Source organism: Sminthopsis crassicaudata, chromosome 1 (assembly GCF_048593235.1).
Source record: "Sminthopsis crassicaudata isolate SCR6 chromosome 1, ASM4859323v1, whole genome shotgun sequence".
NCBI lineage: Eukaryota > Metazoa > Chordata > Mammalia > Dasyuromorphia > Dasyuridae > Sminthopsis > Sminthopsis crassicaudata.
In genome coordinates this window covers 477,038,002-477,065,327 of record NC_133617.1, presented here as the reverse complement: position 1 = coordinate 477,065,327, position 27,326 = coordinate 477,038,002, and the positions used below count along the sequence as shown (strand labels likewise).

At 35.1% G+C, this 27,326-nt stretch overlaps 1 protein-coding gene across 3 annotated transcripts in view; it reads left to right on the top strand.

The window, feature by feature from the left end:
* Positions 1-27,326, top strand: part of PRKAR1B (protein kinase cAMP-dependent type I regulatory subunit beta) — a 242,001-nt gene that overhangs the window by 15,945 nt on the left and 198,730 nt on the right. For 2 of the 3 annotated variants that reach the window (XM_074281089.1, XM_074281091.1), the window contains one exon: positions 25,198-25,368. In XM_074281089.1, the coding sequence (XP_074137190.1) occupies positions 25,198-25,368 (171 nt within the window). Of the gene's footprint in view, positions 1-19,321; positions 19,488-25,197; positions 25,369-27,326 lie in introns of those variants that run through there. The other variant, XM_074281090.1, reaches the window with a different exon arrangement.

The window sequence follows — 27,326 nt, the reverse complement described above, 5'->3', positions numbered from 1 at the left end:
AGGCTTCAGTTTCCACATTTTAAAATATATATATATATATTACCATTTTTAGATTTTGAGGGATTCTGTGACCATTTAGTTCAATCCATAGTACAAAGGAATCACCATGATTGACAAGTAATGATGTAGCCTCTTCCTAAAGGCTTCTGGGATAGCCCATTTCAATTCTAGACAGTTATATTCATTAAGATTTTTTCTTCCTTTCTTCCTTTCTTCCTTCCTTCCTTCCTTCCTTCCTTCCTTCCTTCCTTCCTTCCTTCCTTCCTTCCTTCCTTCCTTCCTTCCTTCCTTCCTTCCTTCCAGCTGAAATTTGCCTTTTCCCCCCAACTTATGCCTATCATCCCTGTTTCTGCTTTTAGTGGCAAATACAACTAAGGTACTTTGTCTTCCAGATGACATCCCTTTGATACTTTAAGAAGGCTCATATGTTCTCTATGAACCTTCTTTTTTCTAGTTAAATCAATCCTCATGTATTATGGACTCAAGGTCCTTCGCCATCTTGGTTCCTTGTCAGTATTCTTCCTATTGTGATATCTATAACTGAAAAAATATAATGTTCCAGATAATAGATTAACAAAGGTAAAGTGTAGAGACATTATCACCTTTTTTTTTTTTTTGAAACTATATCTTTAGTTCTTTTTTTTAAAAAAAGCTTTTTCTTTTCTTTTCTTTTTCTTTCTTTTTTTTTTTTTTGGTTGAGGCAATTGGGATTAAGTGACTTGCCCAGGGTCACACAGCTAGGAAGTGTTAAGTGTTTAAGGCCAGATTTGAACTCAGGTTCTCCTGACTTCAGGGCTGGTACTCTTATCCATTGGGCCACTTAGTTGCCCCCTAAAGCTTTTTATTTTCAAAACATATGCACAGATAGTTTTTAATTCACCCTTGCAAAACCTTGTGTTACAATTTTTTTTCTCCCTCCCTTCCCCTACTCCCTCCCTTAGACAGCAAACAATCCCATATATGTTAAACATGGAATTGTGTTCTATACATATTTCCACAATTATGCTGCATAAGAAAAGTCAGATCAAAAATGGAAAAAAAATAAGAAAGAAAACAAAATGCAAGCAATCAACCATTCAGAAAAAATGAAAATGCTATGTTGTGATCCACACTCAGACCCCACAGTCTTCTCTCTGGGTGTACAGCTGTGTCTTTCTTAATGCATACCAAGATTACAAAGCTTCCTTTCCTTCCCCCTTAATGGCCATATCACCTTGCTGATTCACATTGATTTTACGGTGGACTGGCTTTAACTGCAAGATGGAAGGCTCTGCAAATTTAGAGGGACAGAACTGCTGTCTCACTACTGTCTTGTCTGATCTTTCTGCCTTAATTATTCAGCTTCAAAGCTCAAGTCAGGTCTATGGGCTGAATCCAAGTTTCTGCTCTGGGTTCAGAGTAAATACAGATGCCAGTTTTATTATTTCTGTTTCTGCTTCTTACTCAACACTGATTCAGGCCCATCTATAATAGATGCATGACCCAGCTGCTGGGTGAGAGTGACCAAGTCCTCTCTCCTTCCAGAGAGGTGACCGCATCTTGTCTTGGTATATGGCTTTAGGCCCCAGACCAGTTATGCTCTTGAAAGGTTTAGCCTCAGGCCTTTTTATAGGCTCTCTCCTTAATGTCCACTGTCCTCTAGTTCTCATTCTGTGCTGGTCTCTGGTGGAAAAATGGCCCACTGTGGGCTTCTTGTGTTGCAATGGATCTGGTGCTCTTCCTTTTTTGGAATAGTTGTGAGGAACAGCCAGGCTATATTTCCTTTTATTCTGTCATCTTTACTGATCTTTCATAATGATTCTATAACCTATTAAAATCCCCAGCCCTTTACAAATAAACTGTCTAATGGTACCTTTCCCAGCCTGTACTTGTGAAGTTAATTTTTTTGAGTCCTGGTGTAGGATTTTATATTTATCCCAATTGATTTTCATCTTGTTAGATTCAGCCCAATGGTTTATATCTTACAACCTTGTCAGTATCTTTTTGAATTCTATTTCTGACACCCAGTATGTTACTTATCCCTCCTAGTGCTGTCCCATCTGCCAATTTGATGTGTGCCATCTATGCCCATATCTGAGTCACTGATAAAAATGTTAAATAGCACAGGGTCGAGCTTTGGGACTTTCCACAATGCCAAGTTGATATTGAACCATTTAACAGCTCTTTGAGTTTCATCCTTTTACCAGTTTCAAATACATTTAAATGAATGATCATCCAATCAATATTTTATCATCTTTTCTATTGCAATTATATGAGATACTTTACCAAGTGTTTTGTTAAGATTTTGGTAAACTGTATCTACACATTCCAGTAACATACTAGTTGACTAGTAACCCCATTAAAAAAAAAAAAAAAAAAAAGGAAAACAAGTTCTGCATAACCTGTTCTTTATGAAGCTATGCTAGTTTTTGTAATTACCATTTCCTTTTTTCTAGACATGTTCATTAACCATTTCTTTAATGAATATGGCCTAGATTTTCCCCAGGAATCAAAGTCAAGCTCCCAACAGTTTTACAAATTTTACAAATTCTATTTTCTTCCATTTTTGAAAATTAGAACATTTGCCCTTATCTCCTTTTAATCTCTTGATGTTCATTTGATCTTGGCTTAAATAAAAACAAACAAAATAAACATTATCCAGTGCAAGTTAATTATACATTTTTACCTTACTCTACACACTGATTGAAATTCTTAGCCTCTTTTTGGAATGGTTTGAGATAGTGATGCTTTACTTTTCTCCCCTTCCCCAAATATCCTGTTAAAATTTTTTACAGAATTAAAAAAAATCGCCTCTTAATATCTTGAATGCCTCACTTGAGATCTTTCCTTTGTTTCAACAGTTTTATATGTTATTATAGGATTAAGTTTTAAATTATTTTCCAGTTTATTTTATTTAACCTAATTTTTTTAACTTAACTTGTTTATTTACCACTTTCTCTTTGAATTCTTTTCTTTATTTAAGACCTTATTCTCTAATCTTGCTTCTTTTCTTACTTTCCCTCACAGAACTGAAATAAAATCTGGACATGGAAATTGTTTTTTTTTTTAATTTTCCTCGGTTTCTCTCAAATATTCCTAATTTTCCTTTCCTGCATTCAACCTCTGACCTCCTTTATAAGTCTAAACCATCTTCAAAATGTCTTTTGCCTTATTAAACTTAATTCTTTCTCTTTTCTGTCAGTCAGTCAATAAGCATTTATTAAGAATCTACTAGGTATCAAGCATTGTGCTAAATGCTTAATACATAAAAGCAAAAAGATAATTCCAGTTTTTAGGGATGTTACTGTCTAATGGGGGAAGACACACATAAAAGAAAACTGAGAGTGGGGTGAGAGGAAGGTATATTATGTGGGGCTAATGATAGGGAAGTCTGGATTTCATCCTAGGGAGAGTACTAGATTCCATAGGTGCAGGTTCTGGGAGGAACCATTCAGTCAAATTGGGTATTGCAAGAATGGAGAGGACTTCTGCTGGATGAAGTCCAGGTCCGGAATAAGTACCTAGGATGAAGAGATTTCTGGGGAATGATAGAGAAATCCTGAGGAATATAACTTGAAAAGAAATGAAGATGCTCCAAATCCTTCTCCCACAACTCTCTCCAAACAAAAACTAGAAGTAGAACACAAGCTTTGAGTTATTTCTAGCTTTAATATTTTGTTATTGATTTAGGATTCAATCAAATAACTGTACATAAGAATCCATATGTCCTACCAAACCTGTTAAAAATATACCGTGCATGAAAAATATGTTTAGAGGAATTGGACATATTTAACCCATATCAGGTTGCTTGCTGTGTTGGGAAGGAGAGTGGTGGAGAAGGGAGGGAGAAAAATTTGGAATACAAAACTTTGCAAAGGGAAATGATGAAACATATCTTTGCATGCATTTGGAACAATGAAATGCTATTTAAAAAATTATATGTATATATACATATACATATATATATATATATACACACATATACATATACATATATATATATATACATATACATATATATATATAAAATGTGCCAGGTACCAAGGTGACTAAGATTCAGAGACTTATTTATAAAATGCATTTTGTTTATCCTTAATAAATGAAACTAACCATAATTATCCCTAGCATGGGAGATCCACACTAAGATATCTCATAATTGCCATGTAGGAGGCAGTGTGGGGCAATGGAAAGAATAGTTGATTTGGAGTCAAAGGGTAAGGTTCATATCCAGCTCTGCCAATTCATATCTTTGGACCGAAAAATATTCATCTCTAAAATAAGGGAGTGGACTAGATTTTCTTTAAGGTCTTGTCTGGCTCAGAATTTATGATCCTATAAACTATAATAGATAGGCTTGCTTCCTTTAGTGGTTAAGGAGGAAAAATAATTATAGCTTCAGTTCTTTGTACTTTTAAGACATCATAGTTCTCTATCTCTGTCTCTATTTTCCTCTCCCCTCTTCCTCCTGTCTCTGTCTCTCTCCTGTCTATCTCTGTCTCTCTGGCTCTGTCTCTTCCTCTTTCTTCCTTTCTTCCCTCTCTCTTTTCCTTGCCCTCCCCACCTTTTCTTCTTTCTCTTGTTTACACATAAAACCAGCTTTGGGCCATAGAAATATTTTCGAGTTTGATACCTGAGACTCTTGGAACTAGGAATAAAGGGCAGCCTTGTATCCTGAAAATTGGACTTTGTAACAATTAAATAAATGCAGAGGCATGAATATTTTAACAAAGAATGTCTTTTTTTCCCCCTTCTCTTAAGATCAGGCCTTAAACGGCCTCTATCTTGAGACCCTGGTTCATTCCCAACCCAGAGAATCTTTTAAGAAATGGATGGGTTGTATGAGATTAACTAGGGGAGTTGGGTTAGCTCCAGTACAGGATGTGTATGGTCTCACAGGTCTGAGATTGTTCTTAAAGGTATAGAATTAGAATTGATTAAGTCTTCTCAGACTTTATCTGAGACTCTTTTAGATGGGTGGCTAGGAGAGGACCACAATATATTGTGGGACCTGACTGGCTAAGTTGTCAATTTATTAATTGATATTTTTTGAAAGCTCAGTCAGATGGTGAAAAAAATGGGGGAGGCAATTAGTATTCCCTATTTACATTTTATATGCCTTAAAATTATGTCTGGGGTTCCAGTATTTAAAAAAAAAAATCTGCAGACAGCTCTGCACCTGGGGTTTGTCTGGAATGTGCTGAGATTTTGAGCTTCCCCAGTGGGATGGAATCACACCTCCTAATTTTCTGAAAGCTTGCAAAATTGGAAGTGGAAGAAAATTGTTGGGCAAGAGTGGCATGTCACAGGGACGTGGATGATTTAAAAATTTGTGCTGCCCATACTAGATTCCAAGGTCTTGTCCTCCTGTTTAGTATGAGAGACAGAATCTTGTTTTTTGCCAACATCTCAGGCAAACAGCTGTGAATTTTAGCATGATAAGGCCTATAATTCTGGCAGCCTGAAAATTCCAATTCCCAGATGTTGCTGTAAAAGCATAACAATGATTTCTTCTGATCTAGTTTTAAAAGCGATAATTATCTCTTTAAGGTCAAGTTGTGAAGTTGATGTGAACTTTTCATGACTTGGTGATGAAATAATAGTTTATATTTTTAAAAAAAGCCCACTTGTTGGATTGTTTTAAGTGGAAAAATCTTTAACTCAAGTCTCCCTTTATTTGGGGGAAGATGATAGTTATCTGCTTTGTTGGGGCTTAGCAGGGGACAAGTTTTCCTCAAGAGATATCCTATCTGTTGATAGGACTTCTTAGCGGAGAAAGTAGTCCATCTAAATGGTGTGATCTAAAGGCAGTAGAAAATCCTTTCTGTAAAAAAAAAAAAAAATTTTCCCCACAGGGCTGTCATACTCTACAATTTTGGATATTGACTTGGGAGATTTTCTTCTACTCCTGCCTCCATTACTTATTCCTGTTGTAACAATAGCGGACAGGTTCTTTGAAAAAAATTTATTTTTGTAAGATTTTGAATTTCAAATTTTTTTTCTCCTTCCCTTTTTTATCTCCTTTCTCCCAAGACAGCAAGCAATCTGATATAGGTTATACATGCACAAACATTTTAAACATATTTCCATATTCATGTTGTGAAAGAAAAATCAAAACAAAAGGGGAAAACCAAAAGAAAAACAAAGGTGAAAATAGCATGCTTTGATTCACATTCAGTCCCCATTGTGCTTTCTCTGAATACAGATGACATTTTCTAGACCAAGTTTGTGGGAATTGTTTTGGATCACTGTATTATTGAGAAGAGTAAAGTATATTATACTTAATCGTCATATAATCTTGCTGTTACTATACGCAATGTTCTCCTGGTTCTGTGCATTTCATTCAGCATCAGTTCATGTGAGTCTTTTTAGACTTTTCTGAAATCAGCCTTCTCACTATTTCTTATAGAATAATACTATTCCATAACATTCATATATCATAATTTATTCAGTCATTTCCCAACTGATGGGCATCCACTCAATTTCCAGTTTCTTGTCACCACAAAAAAGAGCTGCTGCAAACATTTTTGCACATATGAGTCCTTTTCTCTTTTATGACCTCTTTGGGATATAGATCCAGCAGTGACATTGCTGTATGTACAGTTTTTATAACCTTTTGGGTATTCTTCCAGATTGCTCTCCAGAATGGCTGGATCAGTTCACAACTCCACAAACAATGCATTAATGACAGGTTTTTGTTTTTGTTTTTTCCTTAAATAAATAAATTAATTAATTGATTTTTGAGGAAGGTTTACAAAAAAGGTAGAACTCACACATTCCAGTTTAGGATAGCTCTGATTGTTAGGAAATTTCTCCTTACATCAATATTAAATTAACTCTTAAGTTAAGGCCCTCCAAGGCCAAGTTCAATCCCATCTCCTCTTCAATATTTGAAGGCCACTATCATGTATGGCCCCTGTCAGTCTCCTTCAGGCCAAAATGTCTAGTTCCTTTAACTAATTCTTATATTACATGAATTCAAGGTCCTTCATTTTGATTGCCCTCCTTTGGACTTTTCATTCTGGTGTCCAGAATGATATAGAAGAGTCTGAGGAGGGCAGGGTATAGTGGGACTCTCATTGCTTCCATTTTACTGAAAATAATTCCCTTCTTAAGGTAGCCTGGGGTTTTTTACCCACCACAATCACATTAAACTCATTTTAAGCTTGTGATAAGTTAAAATTGCCAGATCTTTTTCAGACCAACTACTCTCCCTATTCATACCTCCCTCATCTTATGCTTGTAAGGTGTTTTTTTTTTTTTTTTTTTTTTTTTTTTTTTTTGGTACTCCAGTATTAGAGTATATTTACCCATACTGAATTTTATCTTATTCTATTCAGTTCAATTGTTAGTTGGATTGTCAAGGGGCTTTTGAATATGGTCTTTATTGTTCAATGTTACAGAGGCCTTCCCTTGCCTGTGATTCTATTACTGATGAACTAAGACTAGCTTTTAAAAATATTTATTTTTGTATTTTGTATGTTATGTGTTTCTACACATTGCTTTTTTGAATCTTGTTGGGAGAGAAAAATCAGAGCAAAAGGAAAAACTTTGGGAGAGATTAAAAAAACAAAAAAAAGAAGTTAACATAGCATGTAGTGATTTACATTCAATTTCCATAGTTCTTTTTCAGGATGCAGGGGGCATTTTCTGTTCAAAGTCTATTGGGATTGCTTTGGATCATTGAACCACTGATATGAACCAAGTCTTTCATTTTTGATCATTACAAATAGGAATAAATTTTGTATTTTAAAATGTAAAAACCACTCTTAGCTTGCCAGACTTACAGAAAACAAGTGAGGGGCAGTTTTTGAACTTTGAGCTGTAGCTGCTGTCCTCACCTACCCATTATGTTAGTGTTTCCTCTCTGGCTTACTATGCATGTCATCTCTACTTTTATGTAAGTCATTGATAAAATTTATTTTAGTTTTTTTTTTTAATTTTAGTTTTCCCCAGTTAAATGTAAAACAATTCTTTATAGTTGTTTTTAAAACTTTGAGTTCCAGATTCTTTCCCTTCCTCCTTCCTTAATTCCCTCCCACTGCAACTGAATAGGTACATGTGAAGTTATATAAAGCATTTCCATAAAAATCATATTGCAAAAGAAAACATAAGTCTCCCTCTACCCCCAAAAAAGCCCTCAAGGAAAAAAAGTACCTTCAATCTGTATTCAGACACAATCAGTTTTTTCTCTGGGTTTGGATAACATTTTTCATCATAAGTCCTACAGTTTAGTCTTAGATCATTGTTTTGCTGAGAATAGCATAGTTATTCGCGGGTTATCATCTCACATTACTGTTACTTTGTATATAGTACATTTCACTTTACTTAGTTCATGAAGGACTTTCCAGGTTCCTTTGAGAACAATTGATAAAAATGTTAAACAGAATATCAAGCCCAGATCACTGTACTCCTCTAAAGATTTGCAATATTGTGATTTAAGCATTAATTATTCTTTGAATCAGCCATCCAAAATTTTCATCTAATATATGTCTCTCCCTGTTCTAATGAATACTATGAGTTATTTTATCAAAAGCTTTGCTAAACTTCAAGTTTTATATTCTCAACATTTCCCTGATTTAGTTTAGTAATCCTATCAAAAAAGGAAACGTTTAAACTGGCATGATTTATTCTTGATTAAGCTATGCTGGCTCTTTGTAATTCCAACTTCCTTTTTTTTTAGATGCTTGCCAGTCTATCATCTCTTTAATGGTCCATTTGCAAATTTTCTCAAGAGTTGAAGGAAAGTATCTAGACCCATGGATTTCACATTCTGTTTTTTTCTTTTTTTTTCTCTAAGATCAGGTCACCTTTGGCTTTCTTTAATCTTGTCCTATTTTTCCCATTTTCCCTACTTCTAAGGCTCATTAAACACTTCTAGTTGTTTCAATTGAAATTCATGGGGACCAGGTGTGATATGGCAGCCAGAATAGCTAATAATATTTAGGCAGAGTAAAAGGAAAAAAAGATACAGTATCTGCTGTATCCTGCTCAAATCATACCAAAACTGGAATGCATTGTTCACTTTTAGTGCTCCTCCTCTCCCTTTTTGGAAAGCTAGAAGCAGGTTTAAGTAACTCTAGAAAAGTGAACCAGAATGATGGAAAGCAATAAATTTCCACTTCAAGAAAGCCCATATAATAAATACTACACATTGTTTTCAGAGCTATTTATCTTTTCTTTACTTCCTTGTAGGCTTTCTTTTGTTCTCTTCTGTGCACTTTTTTTATCTCTTCTCCTCCCAAGAAGGCTATTATTAATTGAAGATGTATGTATACACACACACACACACACACACATATATACACACACACATGCATACACATATATAAATTTCTATAATCAAACACATATGTACACATACATTCATATACTTATATGTAAGGCTATACTATACTTATTTCCAATTATCTTTTTTTTTTTTTAAAGGTAGATAGCATTTTCCTTCATAAGTCCAAGTCTCCACATTTTCTCAATCTACTGCGTCATCATTTCCACAACCACAGCAATATTACAAATGTACACTTTCTAATTATTTTAAATAGTTCAAAAATGATTAATATGGCTGATATATAGTATAGTTTCCATTTTTCTCTTTTGGTTAAATCTATTTTAGCTTTAACTTTGTTTGAGATCTTGATTATTATTCCCCTGATTTTTTACATAATATCTTTATGTGTATCTCTCATTTTTATAACATTTCCTGAAAGCATATTGTTGGATTTGAATTTTTAATCTACTGTTTCCATTTCACATTCTAAGCTGTAATTGCATATTGTTTATTTTCCTTCTTCCTATTTTCCTCACTCTCCTTCCCATACAAATTTTTAATCTGCTATCAATTTCCATTTTGTGGGTAAATTCATCCCATTCACATTTAAAACTTTCCTTCACTATCCTTCTCAACCTGTTCTTACCCCTCCTCACTCCTCTACTTTTTCCTTATATTCCTTAAGCTATCCATCCTTCCTTCCAAGAATCTCTCCTTTATTCTCTTCCCCCATTTTATCCCTTTGCCCTTCTATTTCTCCCACAATTTAGAAGATTTTTTTATACCCTCTTATATATATGTTGTTTTCTCTTTAATCCAATCCTGATGAGAGGAAAATTTTAGCACTCCATGCCCTCCCTCTACTAACTTCTTCTGTACCAGTTTTTTTTTCTGCCTTATTGTATGAGAATTATTCTTTCTTATCTCTCCCTACACAATTTTTTTTTTTAATAATCCCATCACATTTAACTTAGTTCAAGCCTTTTAAGTAAAAATGACAGTCATAAAAGAACTGGTATTTTAACATATAAGAAGTAAATGACTTGACCTTATTGAGAACCTTATAATTGGTCCTTAATTATATTTCTCCTCAATCTTATGTATCAAAATTTCCCTTAAGTTATGCTGTTTTGTAACAAAAACTTTAATATCTTCAAATCACTAAATGTCCATTTTTTTCATTCAGAATTATAGTTAACTTTTTCTCCCAATTTCTATTTGACTTTTAAAGTTCTTTTAAAATTCTTCTAAGAATTTTTTTTTTTTTTTGGACTTGGGACCTTTTATTATTTTCCATTGAAAAACGAGTGGCTTTTTAAAGTTCCATTGTATTCCTCTGAATTTGAACCTTGGTCTTCTCTATCCTAAGAGTAGCTATCTTTGGTTGGGTTCTTTCTCTTTTGCTGTGTGTGTGTGTGTGTGTGTGTGTGTGTGTGTGTGTGTGTGTGTGTGTGTGTGTTGTATTTTATTTGAGTAGCTATTAGTGTGATCACATTAGATCACATTTCATAGATAAGGGAAATAATGCCCCAAGTCTTAGAGCTTTCTTAATGTTATTTTCTGAGGTTTATTCTAGGTCTCTATCTTGGACGCTCCACTTCAAAATCACAGATAAGAGTCACTAGTGAGATTTATCTTGCCTGAGGTCCCTCTGGTGGCTGCAAACAGCTGTCTTTTCTTCCCTGGACCTGAAACGGGACTCTGCTCTTTAGCTGCTGCCCATAGCCAATAGAGTCTCCCACCTTTCCTCCAGTCCCATCACATTCCCTCCATTCCCACCCCCAATTACTGCACTCACCAGGTGTGTGGTAGCTACTTCTCCCCAGTAGCTGCAGTCCAGTCCTGCATGCATCTTGTTTGTGGAATATCCTTCAGTATTCTACTGGCATACAGCTCACAGGCTGAGGCTGACTCCCAATTCCAGCTGCCCCCAGAGCTTGCTGTTTGTTGATTCTGCAGAGTTGGTCTGGAGGGGTTTGCATTCTATTCAGGCAGAACTTGTGCCCCTGGAGGTCAGCTTTTTCCTATGGTCTTCTTAGGTTATCTTAGGAGAACAACTGCTTTCCTCTGACTTCTGTTTATTTCAGTTTTACTTTCTCTCTGAGGCAATGTTCTATTCTATTTTATTTTTTTCTGAAGAGGAAATTTGGAGAGTGGAAAAAGTTTTTGGCCTACTCTGCCATCTTCCCAAAATCCTCATACATGTTATTCTTAAAAATTACAAAAGGAAGGGACAGGACATTAAACTCATTTTCCTGTGGTTTACTTCTGTCTATGAGAACAAGCTATGGATAAAGAAAGTGGGAGGAGACAGATTTTGTTGTTGTTTGTTCCTATGGGAAAAAAAAAAAGGAGGTAACAATTTTTGTTGTTGTTATTTGAACTTTATTCTTGAAGAGAACCATGACCTTTAGGAGGTGATGCTCTGAGATGCAAAGTGAATTGGATTTAAGTGAGGAAGGGCTGTGCAAGGTTATCTTCCTCACTTTCTCCTCCAAAGCCATTTGGGTCCAATGGCCAGATACAGATCAGGATAACTGGAGATGGCCCTGGATGCAATTGGTCCTTTTAAGCTAAAGTCTCTTCAGTAGGTTTTCATTTAATTGAGGTTTTACCCATTCAGTGATTAAGGTTAGGTAGCAATTTAGGCAAAGATTCTCCTCTTTTATCTAGTTAAAAAAATCTAAATGAATAAACAAATCCTCTGGGTTTCTGACCAAAACAGAAATGATTGCTACTATGTACATTCAGTCTGAGTCAATCAGGACCCAAACAATGACCAAATAGGGCTTGACCTGGGACCTATTGGTGGACAATCAATGAGAATCAGTGTGGTTTTGGTTTAAAGCATAATACTTAAGAAAAAACAGAGATAAAACCAGGTTTGGTGGCAGTCGGATGTGATTCCTGCAACTAGGGTGGGTGAAGTTGGTGAGTCTCTGAGTTTGGAAGTTCTGAGTTGTAGTCAGGCTAAAGATATTGAGGTTCTATATTGCCTGTGACTAATAATGATAGGCCTATGGGAATGGACTTCCCAGTTCAGAAAAAAGTGGTCAGAAAGTTCAAAAGCTAGCCCAAGAAAGAAAATAGTTCAATTAAAAGGAAAAATAGTTCATTAAAAGGAAAATGGAATTTTGTCTGACTATAATAGTGTGGATGCACAGGGAACTCAATAGTCAACCTAAATTTTAAAAAGAAGTACAGTGAAGATTGAAACAGTAATAGAGTAAATATAAGAGGAAGACATAGTCCTATAAAAACTAGTTAGTATAAAATTCATTGAAAGCCTGCATTAACTGTGACTTCTATGGTGGGTCAGAAACAGAATGGGTCAAAACTTCTGTGCCAGTGAATAGTGAGATAAGACTCAGTGGCCATTATATGATCAGCTTAAAAAGAATAGGGAGATCTAGTCTCAAAACAAACAAGCAAGCAGACAAAAACAGCAAGAAAAAAACAAAAACAAACAAACAAAAAACACTTAAGCTACAGATATTCTTAAATATATCTTTGCTGTACAACTTTCAACTCATCTCCTGAAAATGTCTATTATAGGAAATGAGGGAGTGGGAAGTAGAAATTGCTTGTTTTCATAGTTATTTTAGAGTTTAGGTTAATTTAATCTTTGACCCATAGGTCACATTTTTACAACATATTAAAAGCACAACTGAATGCAATGATAGAAAAAATTCTTGTTATGGAACAGGGCAGCAGTGGAGGGAATAGATTGTCTTGTATGGAATCAAAATTGCATATGTCTTATCAAATTATTTATTTATTCCTGCAGAAGTCTAGACATTCTTGCTGAAAGTCTTCAGTCTTTGGTCCATTATCAGTCATAGCTGAAAGAAAGGAAGCCAAGCTCTATTTCCATTTCAAATATGATTTCTTAGAAAAAAACAAGTTAATAAGTCATGTCTACATGAGAAAATTAAAATGAAAAGTAGAATTGAGCAGGAGTTATGAATTAGCCCCAAACTCCCTCAAGGGTTATAGGTCCACAATAGAAGGCAAGAAAATCTTACATTCCTTAGACCCTCACTAGGAGATATTGCCCTCTGGGATTCAGGATAGTTCACATTCTTAACATGGAAGTTCTAGAAGTCTGGAGTTCATTTCCTCCTTCTGTAGAGGGGAAAATCTTTGGTCAGAATTTTGTCTTGAATTTCGTTTTAAAATACAATTAATTAATTGGACCTTCTGAATTGCACTAAGATAATCTCCCTTGGGATATATTGCATGTTTAAATGGTAATTTCTGGCTTTTGGGAAAATATGCTTTTTGGAAAATGCATTCCCAGACTTGTTTTGAAGATGTCTTGCCCTTTGGAGACTTATTATGACCTGTTGAACTTTAGTGTTCAGAGTCCTTCAGACACTGAGTAAGCATGAAAACGGACAGGAAAGAGAGCTTCCGAAAATGGGATTCTTCCTGGAATTGCTAGAGGAGAAAGGAAAGAGACAGTATTTTTTTTTAAGTTTTGTGTTATTAAAGGAAGCTCTTGGTCAAAGGTTATCCAGCATCATCACCTTATGTCTTCTCGACTGATAACCAGAATACAATAGGTATCAAGAAACTGACTGGTTGTACAGTTCTCTAAGGTTACCAGAGGTCCAAAGATTCATTCTTTCTGTCATTCATATCCTGAATAATTTTAAATGTTTCCTGCCAGTAAAGGGAAAAAATGACTTTTTAAACAAAGCAACATTTTTTTTTTTTTGTCACTGAAAGATTTCTGCCCTAACTATAACTTAGTGGTGGAAAATTTTTTTTTGTAATTCTCCAGACATGGGAATCAGGATATATATGAATTCATTTTGGCTTTATGATCATATAATATCTCTGGGTCCTTGATTCCTATGAATTGAGGTGCTAGAGTAGATGATCTTTAAAGTCTTTGGCAATTCTAATGTTCTAATTTTGCAAATAAATGAAAATATTAAAATAAGCTAAAAAGTCTATTGTAATTTAATTTTTCATACTTTCTTTTGTAGTCAATTTAGTGATAAACTAACTTAATCTAGTGGCATCACCAACGCTACAGAATTAGCAGTCAGTAAGTAAATATTTATTAAGAGATTATTATGTCAGGCATTATGCTAAGCCCTGAAAATATAAATAAAGCTAAAAGAAAGTCTTGTTCTCAAGAAGTTTATATCTAAAAGGATGGATGACATGCAAACAAGTATTTACAAACAAACTACATATGGAATAAATTGAAAATAATCACAAAGAGAAGGTACTGGAATTAAGGGGGAATGGAAAAAACATCTTATAAAAGATGGAATTTTACCTGAGGCTTGAAGGAAGCCAAGAAGTAGAAATGAGGTTGGGGGAGGGGAGAAAAACATAGGCACTAGGGACAGCTAGTGATACTCAGAGTCTGAAGATGGAGTCTCTTGTTCAATAAATAACAAAGAAGCTGGTATCACTGGATTGTAGAGGGGTGTGTGTGTGTGTGTGTGTGTGTGTGTGTGTGTGTGTGTGTAAAGTGTAAGAAAACTGGAAATGTAGAGGAAGGTAGGTTATGATGCCAGAGGATTTTATATTTCATCCAGGGGGTGATAGGAAGCCCCTAGAGTTTATTGAATTGGATTGGGATTGGGAATAACATGGTCACAACTTTTCTTTAAGGATGGTCACTGACTTTTGAGTGGAGGATGGACTGGAATGAGGAGAAACTTATGAGAGGTAGACCAACCAGCAGGCTGTTGCAGTGGTCCAGACATGAGGTGGTGAGGACCTGTATTGGGGTTGAGATAATGCCATGCAGAGATGACTTTATTAGGAGTGTTCACGGAGGATGAAAAGCACTTAACTAATGGTTAGTTAGGATAGCTAATATAAAAATGCTTATTTCCGTTTCTTTCCCCTTTTAAACTTCAGTAGGGCTTGTGGATTGAGCTTTTTTCATAAATTGGATTATGGGAATCATGTATTTAGAATCAGAAAGGACCCTAGAGACCATCTAATTTATAATTTGCATTTTGCAAATGAGGAAACTAAGTAAGATCAGACAGGTTGAGTAAGTTGCTTAAAATATCTCAAATAGTAAGTGATAGATCTAGGTCCTTGGTGGTTAAAGTCAGTAGCTTTTTCATTGTACAGTGGATTTGTACTGTGCTTTTCCTATTGTCTACACTGAATTTGCTTTTGACCAGTAGCATAGATTTTATGTTATTTACAGTACCATTTTCTCAGGAGCTAAACTTTTTCAAGTCTGTAGAAATCTGGTGGTTAAATGTGATGGGCAAAGAAGAGGAAGAAGTCAGACTTCATAATATTTCTCAATTGCTTGCTCTTCCTTTCTGTCCATTCTTCAAGCACCCAATTTAATTCCCTAAAATCTCATATTTGGAAGAGGACAACCAACTCCTACCCAATCTACCTGCCTGTGCTGTCTTCTCCTAACCAAAGGCATTCTAAACAGTGCTAAGAGATAATTCTTAGGATCATAGATCTAAAACTGAAAAAAGAATATTGGAGCCCATTTAGCCTCATTACTCAAGCAAAATCCCCAAAGTTGCCCAAGATCACACAAGGTAGTAAGGACAAAGTTGAGATTTGATCTTTTGAGTCCTTTGAGAACATAACCAGAGTTCTTGGTACTGTGCCACAATGCCTTGTACTTTCTAATAATGCCACTTGCATGAATGTTTCTTCCTGTTGAAAAACTTTTAATGTTTTTCCATTGTCCTCTGTCAAGGTCCTGTCCTCTCTCAGTTGTAATCCTTCTCTGGGAGGAGATCTCTTTTCTGTAAAATCTTTTCTCTGTGAACAGATTTCTTGGGAGCGCTCTGAATCTCCTCCAGCTCTTGTCCTTCCCCAATCCAGACTCCTCCTCCAGGCCACTGTCCCAACTCTGGCCCAGACTCGACTCACTCCAGACCCAATACTGCTCTCTTTTATCCTCCCAGAGAATGGGCGTGGGATAACTCATGGGCTTGTGGGAAAAATACTTCAACCAATGAACTTGCTCCTTTTAAAGGTTATGTAAACTCCATTTAATATGTAAACTCCTCCTCAGAAGTTCAGAGGGGTAAATCTTCCCTTAAAGGACGGAATTAGAGAATTATTAAGTACCGACTTAACACTTAGTAAGAACCTAACATCCCTCAATGTTTTATTATTTCATGAAATATAAAATTTGGAAGTCCTTCAGTGATCTGACCCCATCTTTTCTATCATACTTTTACTATAATACTTCTCAAAATCAACTTTTCATTCCAACTAAGCTGATCGATTCAGTGCTCTGAAAACTTGTTGTGGGTATTTTGATCCAGTGCCTATATTCATGCATCACTTCTTACCTGGAATGCTTTCTTTCTTTTTTTCTTTTCTTTTATTCTTCCTTCCTTTCTTTCCTCTCTCTCTCCCTCCTTCCCTCCCTCCCTCTGTTAAGGTAACTTGTAGATATGATTCCCATTTCACAGATGGCAAAACTGAGGAGGCTCAACAACTTTAATTGGCTTGTGTGTGGTCACATAATTAGTAAATATGAGAGAAAAGATTGGTACATAAATCATTCTGACTCCAAGTGTACCACTATCTGATGTTTCTGGCTGTCATTGAGGCAGAAAGGCAGGCGCACATATAAGTATTTTATTACATAAGTAATTTATTGCAGTTGAAATAAAAAAAGTGAGAAGAACCAGAACATAAACAGTATTAGGAACATTGTGCAGTGATCAATTATGATAGCCTTAGCTCTTGTCCACAATGCAATGATCTAAAATAATTCTAGAAGACTCATGATGGAAAATGCTATCCACTGAGTTAGGGAAGGACTTTAGGTGAACTGGTTGTGTCTATAGTTTTCATAATTTAGTGAACAAAAGTGATTCAGTAGAATCAAAGAGAATAGGCTGAATCAATAGGACAGCATTAAAATTAGGGGGTCTATAAAACCAGTTGATGGACTTTTCACAGGGGATTCTCAATTTAAGTAAAAAGTTCTCCCTTTTCTCATCATTAATCAGTTAGCTCAACAACCTTGATATTCCAGATAAATTTCAATCACTGTTTGGCTTTCACTGATCTCCATTAACTCCTGAAAAATAACTAATAGCAATGAATATTTAGTTCTTCTGCAGGTTTTGACAATGTTGATAAATGTTACCTTTTCTTTCCTTTTTTTTTTTTTTGTCTTTCTCTATTTTTTTATTATAGCTTTTTATTTATAAAACATATGTATGGGTAATTTTTCTTTTTTTTTTTTTTTTTTTCTTTTCCTGAGGCTGGGGTTAAGTGACTTGCCCAGGGTCACACAGCTAGGAAGTGTTAAGTGTCTGAGGCCAGATTTGAATTCGGGTCCTCCTGACTTCAGGGCTGGTGCTCTATCCACTGCACCGCCTAGCTGCCCCCTGTAATTTTTCAACATTGACCCTTGCAAAACCTTCTGTTCCAAATTTTCCCTTCCTTCCCCCATCCTTTCCCCTAGATGGCAGGTATTCCAATACATATTAAAATATATATTAAATTCAATATATTAATACATATCCATACAGTTATCTTGCTGCACAAGAAAAATCAGATCTAGAAAGAAAAAAAAACCTGAGAAGGAAAACAACAATGCAAGCAAAATTTTAAAAAAGAGTGAAAATTCTATTTTGTGGTTAAAAATAAACTCAGTTCCCATAGTCCTCTCTCTGGGTGTGGATGGCTCTCTTCATTACTGAACTGTTGGAACTGGTCTGAATCCATTCATTGTTGAAGAAAGCCACATCCATCAGAATTGATCACCATATAGTTTTGTTGTTGCCATGTATAATCATCTCCTGGTTCTGCTCATTTCACTCAGCATCAGTTCATGTACGTCTCTCCAGGCCTCTCTGAAATCATCCTGTTGGTCATTTCTTACAGAACAATAATATTCCATAATATTCATATACCACAGTTTATTCAGCCATTCTCCAATTGATGGGCATCCACTCAGTTTCTAGCCACTATGAAAAGGGCTGCCACAAACATTTTTGCACATGAGGGTCCCTTTCCCTCCTTTATGATCTCTTTGGGATATAAGCCCAGTAGTAACACTGCTGGGTCAAAGAGTATGCACAGTTTGATAACCCTTTGGGCATAGTTCCATATTGCTCTCCCAGAATGGTTTAATCAGTTCACAGTTCCACCAACAATGTCTCAGTGTCCCAGTTTTCCCATATCTCCTCCAAAATTCATCATTGTCTTTTCCTGATATCTTAGCCAATCTGACAGGTATGTAGTGGTATCTCAGAGTTGTCTTAATTTAAAGTAAATCATTTTCATTTCACAAAGCATTTTGCTTTTGTATCAGTTCAGTCAATGAGATAGAAGAGAAATTGACAGACATACACATAATTTGACACAAAAATAAACCAATAACCATAATCAATAGTTATGTGGGTCAAAGGATATAAATACTTCCCCAAAGAAGAATTATAAACTGTTAATGATCATATGAACATATTCAAAATCCTTAATGCATGTAGTTAGAGAAATACAAACTTTAAAAATTGGCAAAAATGACCAAAAATAGACTTAGTTTTGGAGGAGCTTTGGGAAGAAAGGTAATTAGCATTCAACCCAAAAAGCATTTTTTGAATGCCTATTCTTTGCTATTCTAATCACTGTTCAAGGTGCTAAAGACAGAAAGACAAAACCCCAAAAAAGCAGCTTACATTCTTTTGAATGAAAACAATGCACACATATAAGTAAATGTAAGATATATATATAGAAAGTAAAGAGAAAATTATTTCATAAGGAGAGTACCAGAAGTTGGTAGAATTAGGAAAGGCCTCATGTAGTGGAGCTACCATTTGAGTTGAGATTTGAAAGTAACTAGGGACAGCTGGGTGATGCAGTGGATAGAGCACTGAATCTGGAGTCAGGAAAACATGAGTTATAATCCGGCCTCAGACACTTATTATCTCTGTGACCCTAGACAAGTCCCTTAACCCCTATTTGCCTTAGTTCTTCATCTGTAAAATAGGAACACACTGGAAAAGAAAATGGCAAACCAATCCAGTATCTTTGCTAAGAAAATTCCATGGACAAAACTATGGAGTCACAAAGAATCGGTCATAATTACACAATAACAGAGATTCTATAACGTGGAGATGAAGGGGGAGAGCATTGCAGTTATGGGGTGCAGTCAGTACAGGGACTAGAGATGAAGAGATACCCATGGCAAACCACAAGCTGTCCTTTTTGACTGGACTAAAGAATTCATAGAGCAGAAAAAATGTACAGTGAACCTGGCAAGGTAGGTTAGAATCAGATCATGAAAGGCTTTAAATATCAACTAGAAGAGTCTCTATTTGATTCTGAAAGTCACAGGGAGCTACTGGAGCTTTCTGAGAAGAGGAGTGTCATGGTTGGGCTTTTCCTTTAAGTATATGCCTTTGGCTGCTGTGTGTGGGAAGTATCAGAGGGGGAATAGATTAAGACAAGGAGATCAGTTAGGACGGTGTTACAGATGTCTAAGAAAGAGGCAGGATCTAAATGAGGATAGTGATCATTTACTCAGAGAGGAAAGGCAGAATTAGTCAGAACATCTTGGTTATCCATTTAGAATTATGCAAAAAACTGACCAAAATGTTTACACTCTCTCATCCAGTCATCCAGCTGATGTCCTTATGCCCTCAGTGGTCCTTAAACTTTTTAAATAGGGGGCCAGTTCACTGTCCCTCAGACAATAAAAATAAAAGCTCACTCTGTCTCCGCCCCTCAGCCCATTTGCCATAACCTGGAGGGCCGCATAAAAGTCCTCAGTGGGCAGCAGTTTGAGAACCCCTGCCCTAGACGATCAAAGGTAGAAACAGAGATCTAATATATGCCAAAATATTCCTAGCAGCAGTTTTTGATCAAAGACTTAGAAACATAGTAAGTACTTATCATTTGAGAAAAGATCAGAAAAGTATGGTATGTGAATGCAATGTAATATTACTGTGCAGTAAGAAATAACAAATATGAGGAATTCAGGGACATGTGAAAGATTTGGAATAATTGATTTAGAGTGAAATAAACTAATTGAATGATTGGTACACAAAATGATTGAAACAGAGTAAATAAAAAGGTCAGCAAAAAGAAGCTAAACTCTGAGCATTTAAGAGATTAATAATGGTCATAGAGAACACATAATGAAACATGCTTCCTTCTGGTAGTCAATCAATAAACATTTGTTGAGCATCATCCACAAGATGCCAGGCACTGTGCTGGACTCTGGGATACAAAGAAAGGCAAAAGATAACCTCTGCTTTCAAAGCTGTTAGGGGTGGAGGATATTGCATGGACATTATATTTTATACATTTTCAAAAATACTCCTTCTAACTGGGATTTTTGCTTAACTGTTTTTCCTTTGTTTTTAATATTTTTGAGTTCTAGGTTCTCTCTCTTATCCCCACCCACAATTAAGATACCACATGTGAAGTTAAGTCTTAAAAAATAACCAGCAGGAATTTAAGATGTTATTCTCTGCATAAGCATAAATTTTATGCCATCCACAGAGGGGATGAAATTGTTCATTGTCATGGCAACAGAACAGTGAGGTGTTTACTTGGAAGTGTGTTCTCTATGGGAAGTTGTCACAAGTGATGGGTGGTCACTGGTGTTTGCAGAATTGCTCTTTAGCTAATCTGCTAAGCTAGTGCTGCTTCAAAAATTCCATCAAGAACTCTAGTGATGGGATTGCATAAACTTTAGTTTTCTGAGAGGCCTGAGATTAATAGCAGAAGCCTTACAAATTGCAGCATATGGCAGAACGATCTCTTCATCTTTGCTCTATTTCCAAGAAGATAGTATATAGTGGAGAAGACTTGTCTAAATGAATTGCTGGGTAACTTACTTATATTTTTTTTTAGTCTAATTTTTCTTAAATCACGTAGACTTTGTGGAACAGTGACAACCACTGATTGTAGCATTTCTCAATCCAATTTTCCTCCTAAAGGATTTTTAAAAAAGGATATTCTATCTTTTACCATTTAATATTAAAGTAGACTCCAGTTCTTCACAAGATGGAATACTTTGCTACAAACTGATAGCAGTTCCTGATAGCAGGCTAGTAGAATAAGATTATTTGAAAATGAATCATTTCAGGGGGGAAATTGCTTCTGTTATCAGATAGTTCCCAATACCCAAATATATATTTTCCTTAGTCATTGCTGATGGCCAAACTCTTTTAATTTTGCCTGAGAGGTAGTCTCGTTCTAGGATAGAATATTTCTGAAGAAGCAAGGTTTATTTGATTTCTAGAATTAAAATTTATAACACTGAATCCTAGTGAGGATCACAAAATACATAAATGACAAAATATTATATGTAAATTCATCAGTTTATTGCAACTTTATTAACAACTATTCAAAATGTGATATTTTCAATTTTTGGGCAGCATTTCATCTTGAGGCTTCAGATGTTTGATAAGTTATCTTTTTCCCCCAAAGAAACTGATTACATGTGTATTATTAATAGGAGAAGGCATTATTTTTTGGTTTGGGTTTCATTTTTTTTTAAAGATAATTTCAGCAGAGCTCATTTCTATATAATGCCAAATGAATGATTTGGAAAAAATGAACCACGTATTCATTTAAGAACCAATGCATTCAATAAGAAATTTGTTTCTTAACAAGGGAATTGAACTATGAAATATTTCACCAGAACCTATTATTTCAAGTCAGTGTATTTCACTGCCTAGGTATATAAGGTGAGGTGTTTGGTGAATCACCAGTCTTAAGGATTTAATTAAATTAAGAATTTAATCTCTTTAGAGAGGCAGCATGATATGGTAGAGAGTACCTGATTTAGAATAAGAAGATCTCAGTTCAAATCCTGATTTAGCTATTTACTCTTTGTGTGACCTTTAGCAAGTTATAAATAATCCCCCTGGGTCTCACTTTTCTCATTTTCTAGTGAAGAGGTTGGTCTATTTTGATGATGTCTAAAATTTAATCTAACTTTAAATTAAATAATTCTCATGTAGTGGTATATTGCATACTTAAGATTCACAGATGAGACTTTGGCAGATACTTGAAGGAAATCTCTTTCTGTTCTAAGAGTACCTCCTCTTTTAGGTTGTGTCATTATCACAGTATTCAGAGAGGAATGTATTACATTCCCTTTTGATGATAAATGTGAATGGTTTGGAAGGAAAAAGAACATAGTACATAATACAGTTTTGGCCTCTGACTTAAGAGTTTTGAAAATCTAATGGAATTATCTTAGGCAAATCATTAAAAATTGAATTTTTTCCCCAGATATCTTGTCTAATTATTTTTTATTCACAGTCTGAATTATTTGTCTAGTGAGATTATATAAGAAGAGGTCTTATAAATATTAGTGCATCAAAATTATCAGAGCACAAGTAGTAAGGAGTTCGACTAATCAATCTTGGAGAAATGGCCAGCCATGTTTTATATTATCAACAAAAGAAAGATAAAAAAGTGCTATTTTGATGAAGCAGGTCCCTTCCCAGTTTTTTTTTTTTTTTGACTCAGTTGATTTTATATTGTTTGAATGTCCACAATCTGCTAAATATTTTAAGACAAAGAAAATCACTGTTCCTTTCTGTAGGGATTTGTATGGGAAAGAGAGGAGGCAGGCAAGTGTTTCTCTTTCCCTATTTTTATATCTTACAATGAAGCTGCAAAAAGATGATTATGAAATCTGTTGCATAAAGGTGAATTCCTTTTTTGCCAACCCATAAAATTAAAGAAGGCTCCCCAGAAATTAAGAAATTCAGTGAATTTTCAGTAAAAAGAAAAGAGATGCTTTGATGGATAGGAGTTAGGAAGACATTCCAGGCATTTTGACAACATTTAAAAAAGCATTCCAGAGAATTTCAAAGAGTGGGATGAGAAAAGATGAGAGCAGATAAGTTTAAGGATAAGAAATTTGGTTGGGTTTGCCAGACATTCACAGCGATAGGTGGCAAACCATTGATTAATCATTTGTTTTTTGTTCTAAGCCTTTAAAATAGTGGATGCATGCCAATAATGCAAGATATTCATTTGTGGTTTCATCCCTTATGAATTAATTCTCACTCATTTCCTCTTTCTGTAAAACCGAATGGTTAAAATAACTTTGAGAAATGAATGTTGCACTAGGGATTCAGTCTATCAACATGTGGGAAACAGTAATTAGTTTGGAAGGCCAAAGATGAAAAAAACAGTTGTAGTCTCTAGGGGAGCTGGAGTATACCCACTGGTACCTTATGTATTTCCACTATAGGCTGTGATTTCACTGTCTCTCTCTTTATTGAATTAGGCTTGTATTTTCTTCCTACTGCATTGGAAAGATCCACTTTTTAGATCTAGCTGCTCTTGTTAGTGGTCTTTGGATAAGCAAATGACAATTGCTGGAGAAAGTAGTTAAAGCTTTGGTCAGAATCCAGCACTCAATAGGTCTCTCCTTCCCCCCTAAACAAAGAGTCAGCTCCTATTGGTATATAGACTGTCCCAAAAGTCATGGTGCAGTTCTAAGCTAGTAAAGTTTTTAAAAGATTTAGGGAGAAATTTTTTAATATATTAAGGCTTCTTTGTGGTACATTGAAGAGATAGAAATGCAATACTTCTAGTGAGAAATGAGGAAACAGAGACTGAGAAGTGAAGTAATTCAACCAAATTCACTGAGTTGAATTTGGAAATTCAACTCTCCTAATTTTTAAATCTGGAGCTTGTTTTCCTATTCTTTTCCTCTAAAATTTCTTGTCAATGCTGCCTGAAACTCTACCAATTAAAATAGTGATGGAGATTCGCAGCTTGACTTGATTTTATATGACCATTGGTATAATGTTGCTATGGTAACTACTGCTACCCTTTCAGAGAATCATTTCTATTCTAGTCAACAATACAATTATCCTATTCAGATAGAATTTCTAAAGATTTAAAGGTTGGAACAGGTGAAGAACTGTGAGCAATGGATAGTCTGCCAATTAGCATTCAGTCATCAGTAGATTATAAATGAGAATATTCTTGGCCTGCCCTGGGCAAAACATTTGCTGTGTCCTTTGAGTAATACCTCTAAATCTGTTGTTACCCTTATTTCTGTCTCTTTTTTTCTTTTTCTTTTTCTCTGCCCTTGTGATTTTCTAATTTAAACTTTCTGGCTTTAATTTTTCTCACCTATCTCTCTTTCCTCTCCACTTCATTAGCTGGAGATAATATAGAACTGAAATATCTATTTTATTTATTGACTGATTTTATTCAATAATTTTTTATATCCTTTGCTTTTAATTTAAAAAAAGGTAAGCAAATTTTTTGTATTTTTCAATATAATTTATATAAAATTTTTGGACAAAGCCTGATATTGAATTTGTTTATTTTTTCTTCTAAAGATGAATGGTCTTCCATAAAAATAGTTTTCTAATGTAAGATAAAATATTCTTGTGATTTTACTGCATTTTCTTTTAAAATGTAAATATTCCTAAGAGAGCTAGCTACTAAACAAGCAATCAGTCAATTACAGATTAATGAAGCTTGATTCAGTCTGTTATTTTTCTAATATCTCATAGAAATCACAGCCTACAGAAATGGGAGTTTTCCCATAAGATTATTAAGAATAGGGAAGAAATAAAAGATTAATTTGGAGCATGAGGCACTGATTGGATATGATTGAATAAATTATAGAATCCAAGGATTCTAGGGATTATGAATATACTTGGTCCTTAGGAGACAAGTGATATCATGGGATATCAAAAAAAATTGAAATTAAATGGCCAATTTCAAAATTTTGTCTCCTTGTTGGCCTTGGGCAGGGAACGATATTTGTTTCTTGCTTGCATGGCTTTGTATTCTTCTTTTGACCAAGGCAGCTTAAAAAAAGACCCCATCTCTATTTTAAGAGTTAAAATAACTAAAATAAGCTTAAGGTTATTTATTTTATCATTAGATTAAATTGTATTTTCAAGCATTTTATTTGTACCATTGTATGAACTTCAACAGGGCAACTTCCATTAAGTATCTGGATTATTTTCTTCTAGGAGGAATGCAAGCAAATCTTGGCCCGTCAGAAGTTGAGTTCCCAGTCAGACTCCCATGACGATGAGATTTCTCCTCCTCCTCCAAATCCTGTTGTGAAGGCACGCTGCAGACGAGGTGGTGTGAGTGCTGAAGTGTACACTGAAGAAGATGCTGTCTCCTACGTGAGAAAGGTGATTTATTAGGAGTCAGTTTGTCCTAAAGCAAATGAGTGGAAAGTTTAGCAAGTCATATTTCTGGTGGAAAAAATGAAGAGGACTTTGGAAGCACCAAATCATTTAATCCAATATATTAGACTATTTTAGAAAATTGGTGAAATGCCAGTAACTCTTTCTGTTTTCTCTTCCTGCTAGGCTCAGATCTTCTGAAATATTTTGAATGAAAGAAGAGCGAACAATTACATAATAATATCCATGCAAAATGTTTTCACACCTTAATTTCATCTGATCTTCTCTACAACCCTCTGAGACTGCCATTATTCTTCTTTGACAGAGGATGAGACTGCAGCCCAGAGAGTGATTTGCTTTGGGTCCCATGTCTGGGGAGATGAAATATGGCTTGCTGGATAGATACCCAACCTTGAAAACAGGAGGACTGTGATTTAAGTTCCATCTGAGATATGTGATAGTGTGACCCTGAACTAGTTACTGAGCTTCCCTTCCTTCCTTTCCTTTCTTTCTTTTCCTTCCTTTCCTTTCCTTTCTTTTTCTTTCCTTTCTTTCCTTCCTTCCTTCCTTCCTTCCTTCCTTCCTTCCTTCCTTCCTTCCTTCCTTCCTTCCTTCCTTCCTTCCTTCCTTCCTTCCTTCCTCCCTCACTCCCTACTTTACTTCCTTGCTCTCTTCTTTCTTTCTTTGATTTTTAAAGGGCTATATTTGAGCCTTTTATTGCATTACGAAAACTTATTATGTTTAAATTTCCACTCCAAACCCTCCATGGCCACAACTGTCACTTCTCAGATCTCTAGACAATTCTTTAAGACTATATAACAACTAGCATTTATATAATGCTTTATGGTTTGCAAAGCTCTCTGCAAATATTATCTTATTTTGTCCTTAAAACAGCCCTAAGAAGTAGGTGTTTTATTACTCATTACCATTTGACATTTGAGGAAACTGAGACAGAGATGAAATGATTTGCTCAGGATTACACAGTTAACAAATAATTGAAGTGGAATTTGAACTCAAGTCTTCCTGATTTCTTGAGCAATGCTCTATCTATTTTATTATCATGATGTCTATAAGAGTGAAAGAAGTTGTTATTTTATATGGGGAGAAGGAGTTTCCTCATCTGGGAATATTCTTTTCTAGTGAAATCATAGGTCTTATCCCTATCTACACATCTGAGACTAGGAATTGGATCTCAAGACTCTGGAAAGCAACTTTAAAATGATTTAGCTGGTTTTTCCCTGTGTCCTCCCTAGTCTGATCTGTTGGAATAGGAAAAAGGAGATAAGGCAGAAGGAAAGATGGCCAACAATTTTTCTCTACTCTCTGCCTAACAGAGTTGCTGGGAGCCTCTTGAGATTTGCAGCACAAAGTCTCCTATGTATGCCAAAGATCTCTGGCAAATTGGATAAAAGAGTGGAATTATAGTCTGGAAGATGTGGTTTCCAGTCCTGCTTCTGAAGCTTTCTAAGTGTGATCAATTACTTTATATCTCTGACTCTATTTTCACTTTTATAAAATGGGTAAAGTAAATGTGGAGTCAGGAAGACCTGCATTGAAATCCATCCTTAGACACTTAACAGCTTGTGACACTGGATAAGTCATTTAAGCTTTGTATTCCCTAGTTTCCTCATATTTTAAAAAAGGAATAATAACAGTACCCATTTCACAGAGTTGTGAGGATCCAGTAGATTTTTATACATAAGTATTTATCATATGTAATTACATGTCAGCATAATTATGATTTTATGTATAAATTTATATTAAAAACAGCTAATATTTATATAGCACTTTAAGGTAAAACACTACATATATTGCCTATATATATATATATATATATATATATATATATATATATATATATAAGATATATACATATATGTATATAATATACATATAACACATGTATAATACATAAAATCTATAGGATTACCAAGGAAGTGTATAAATATGCATAAATGGTAGCT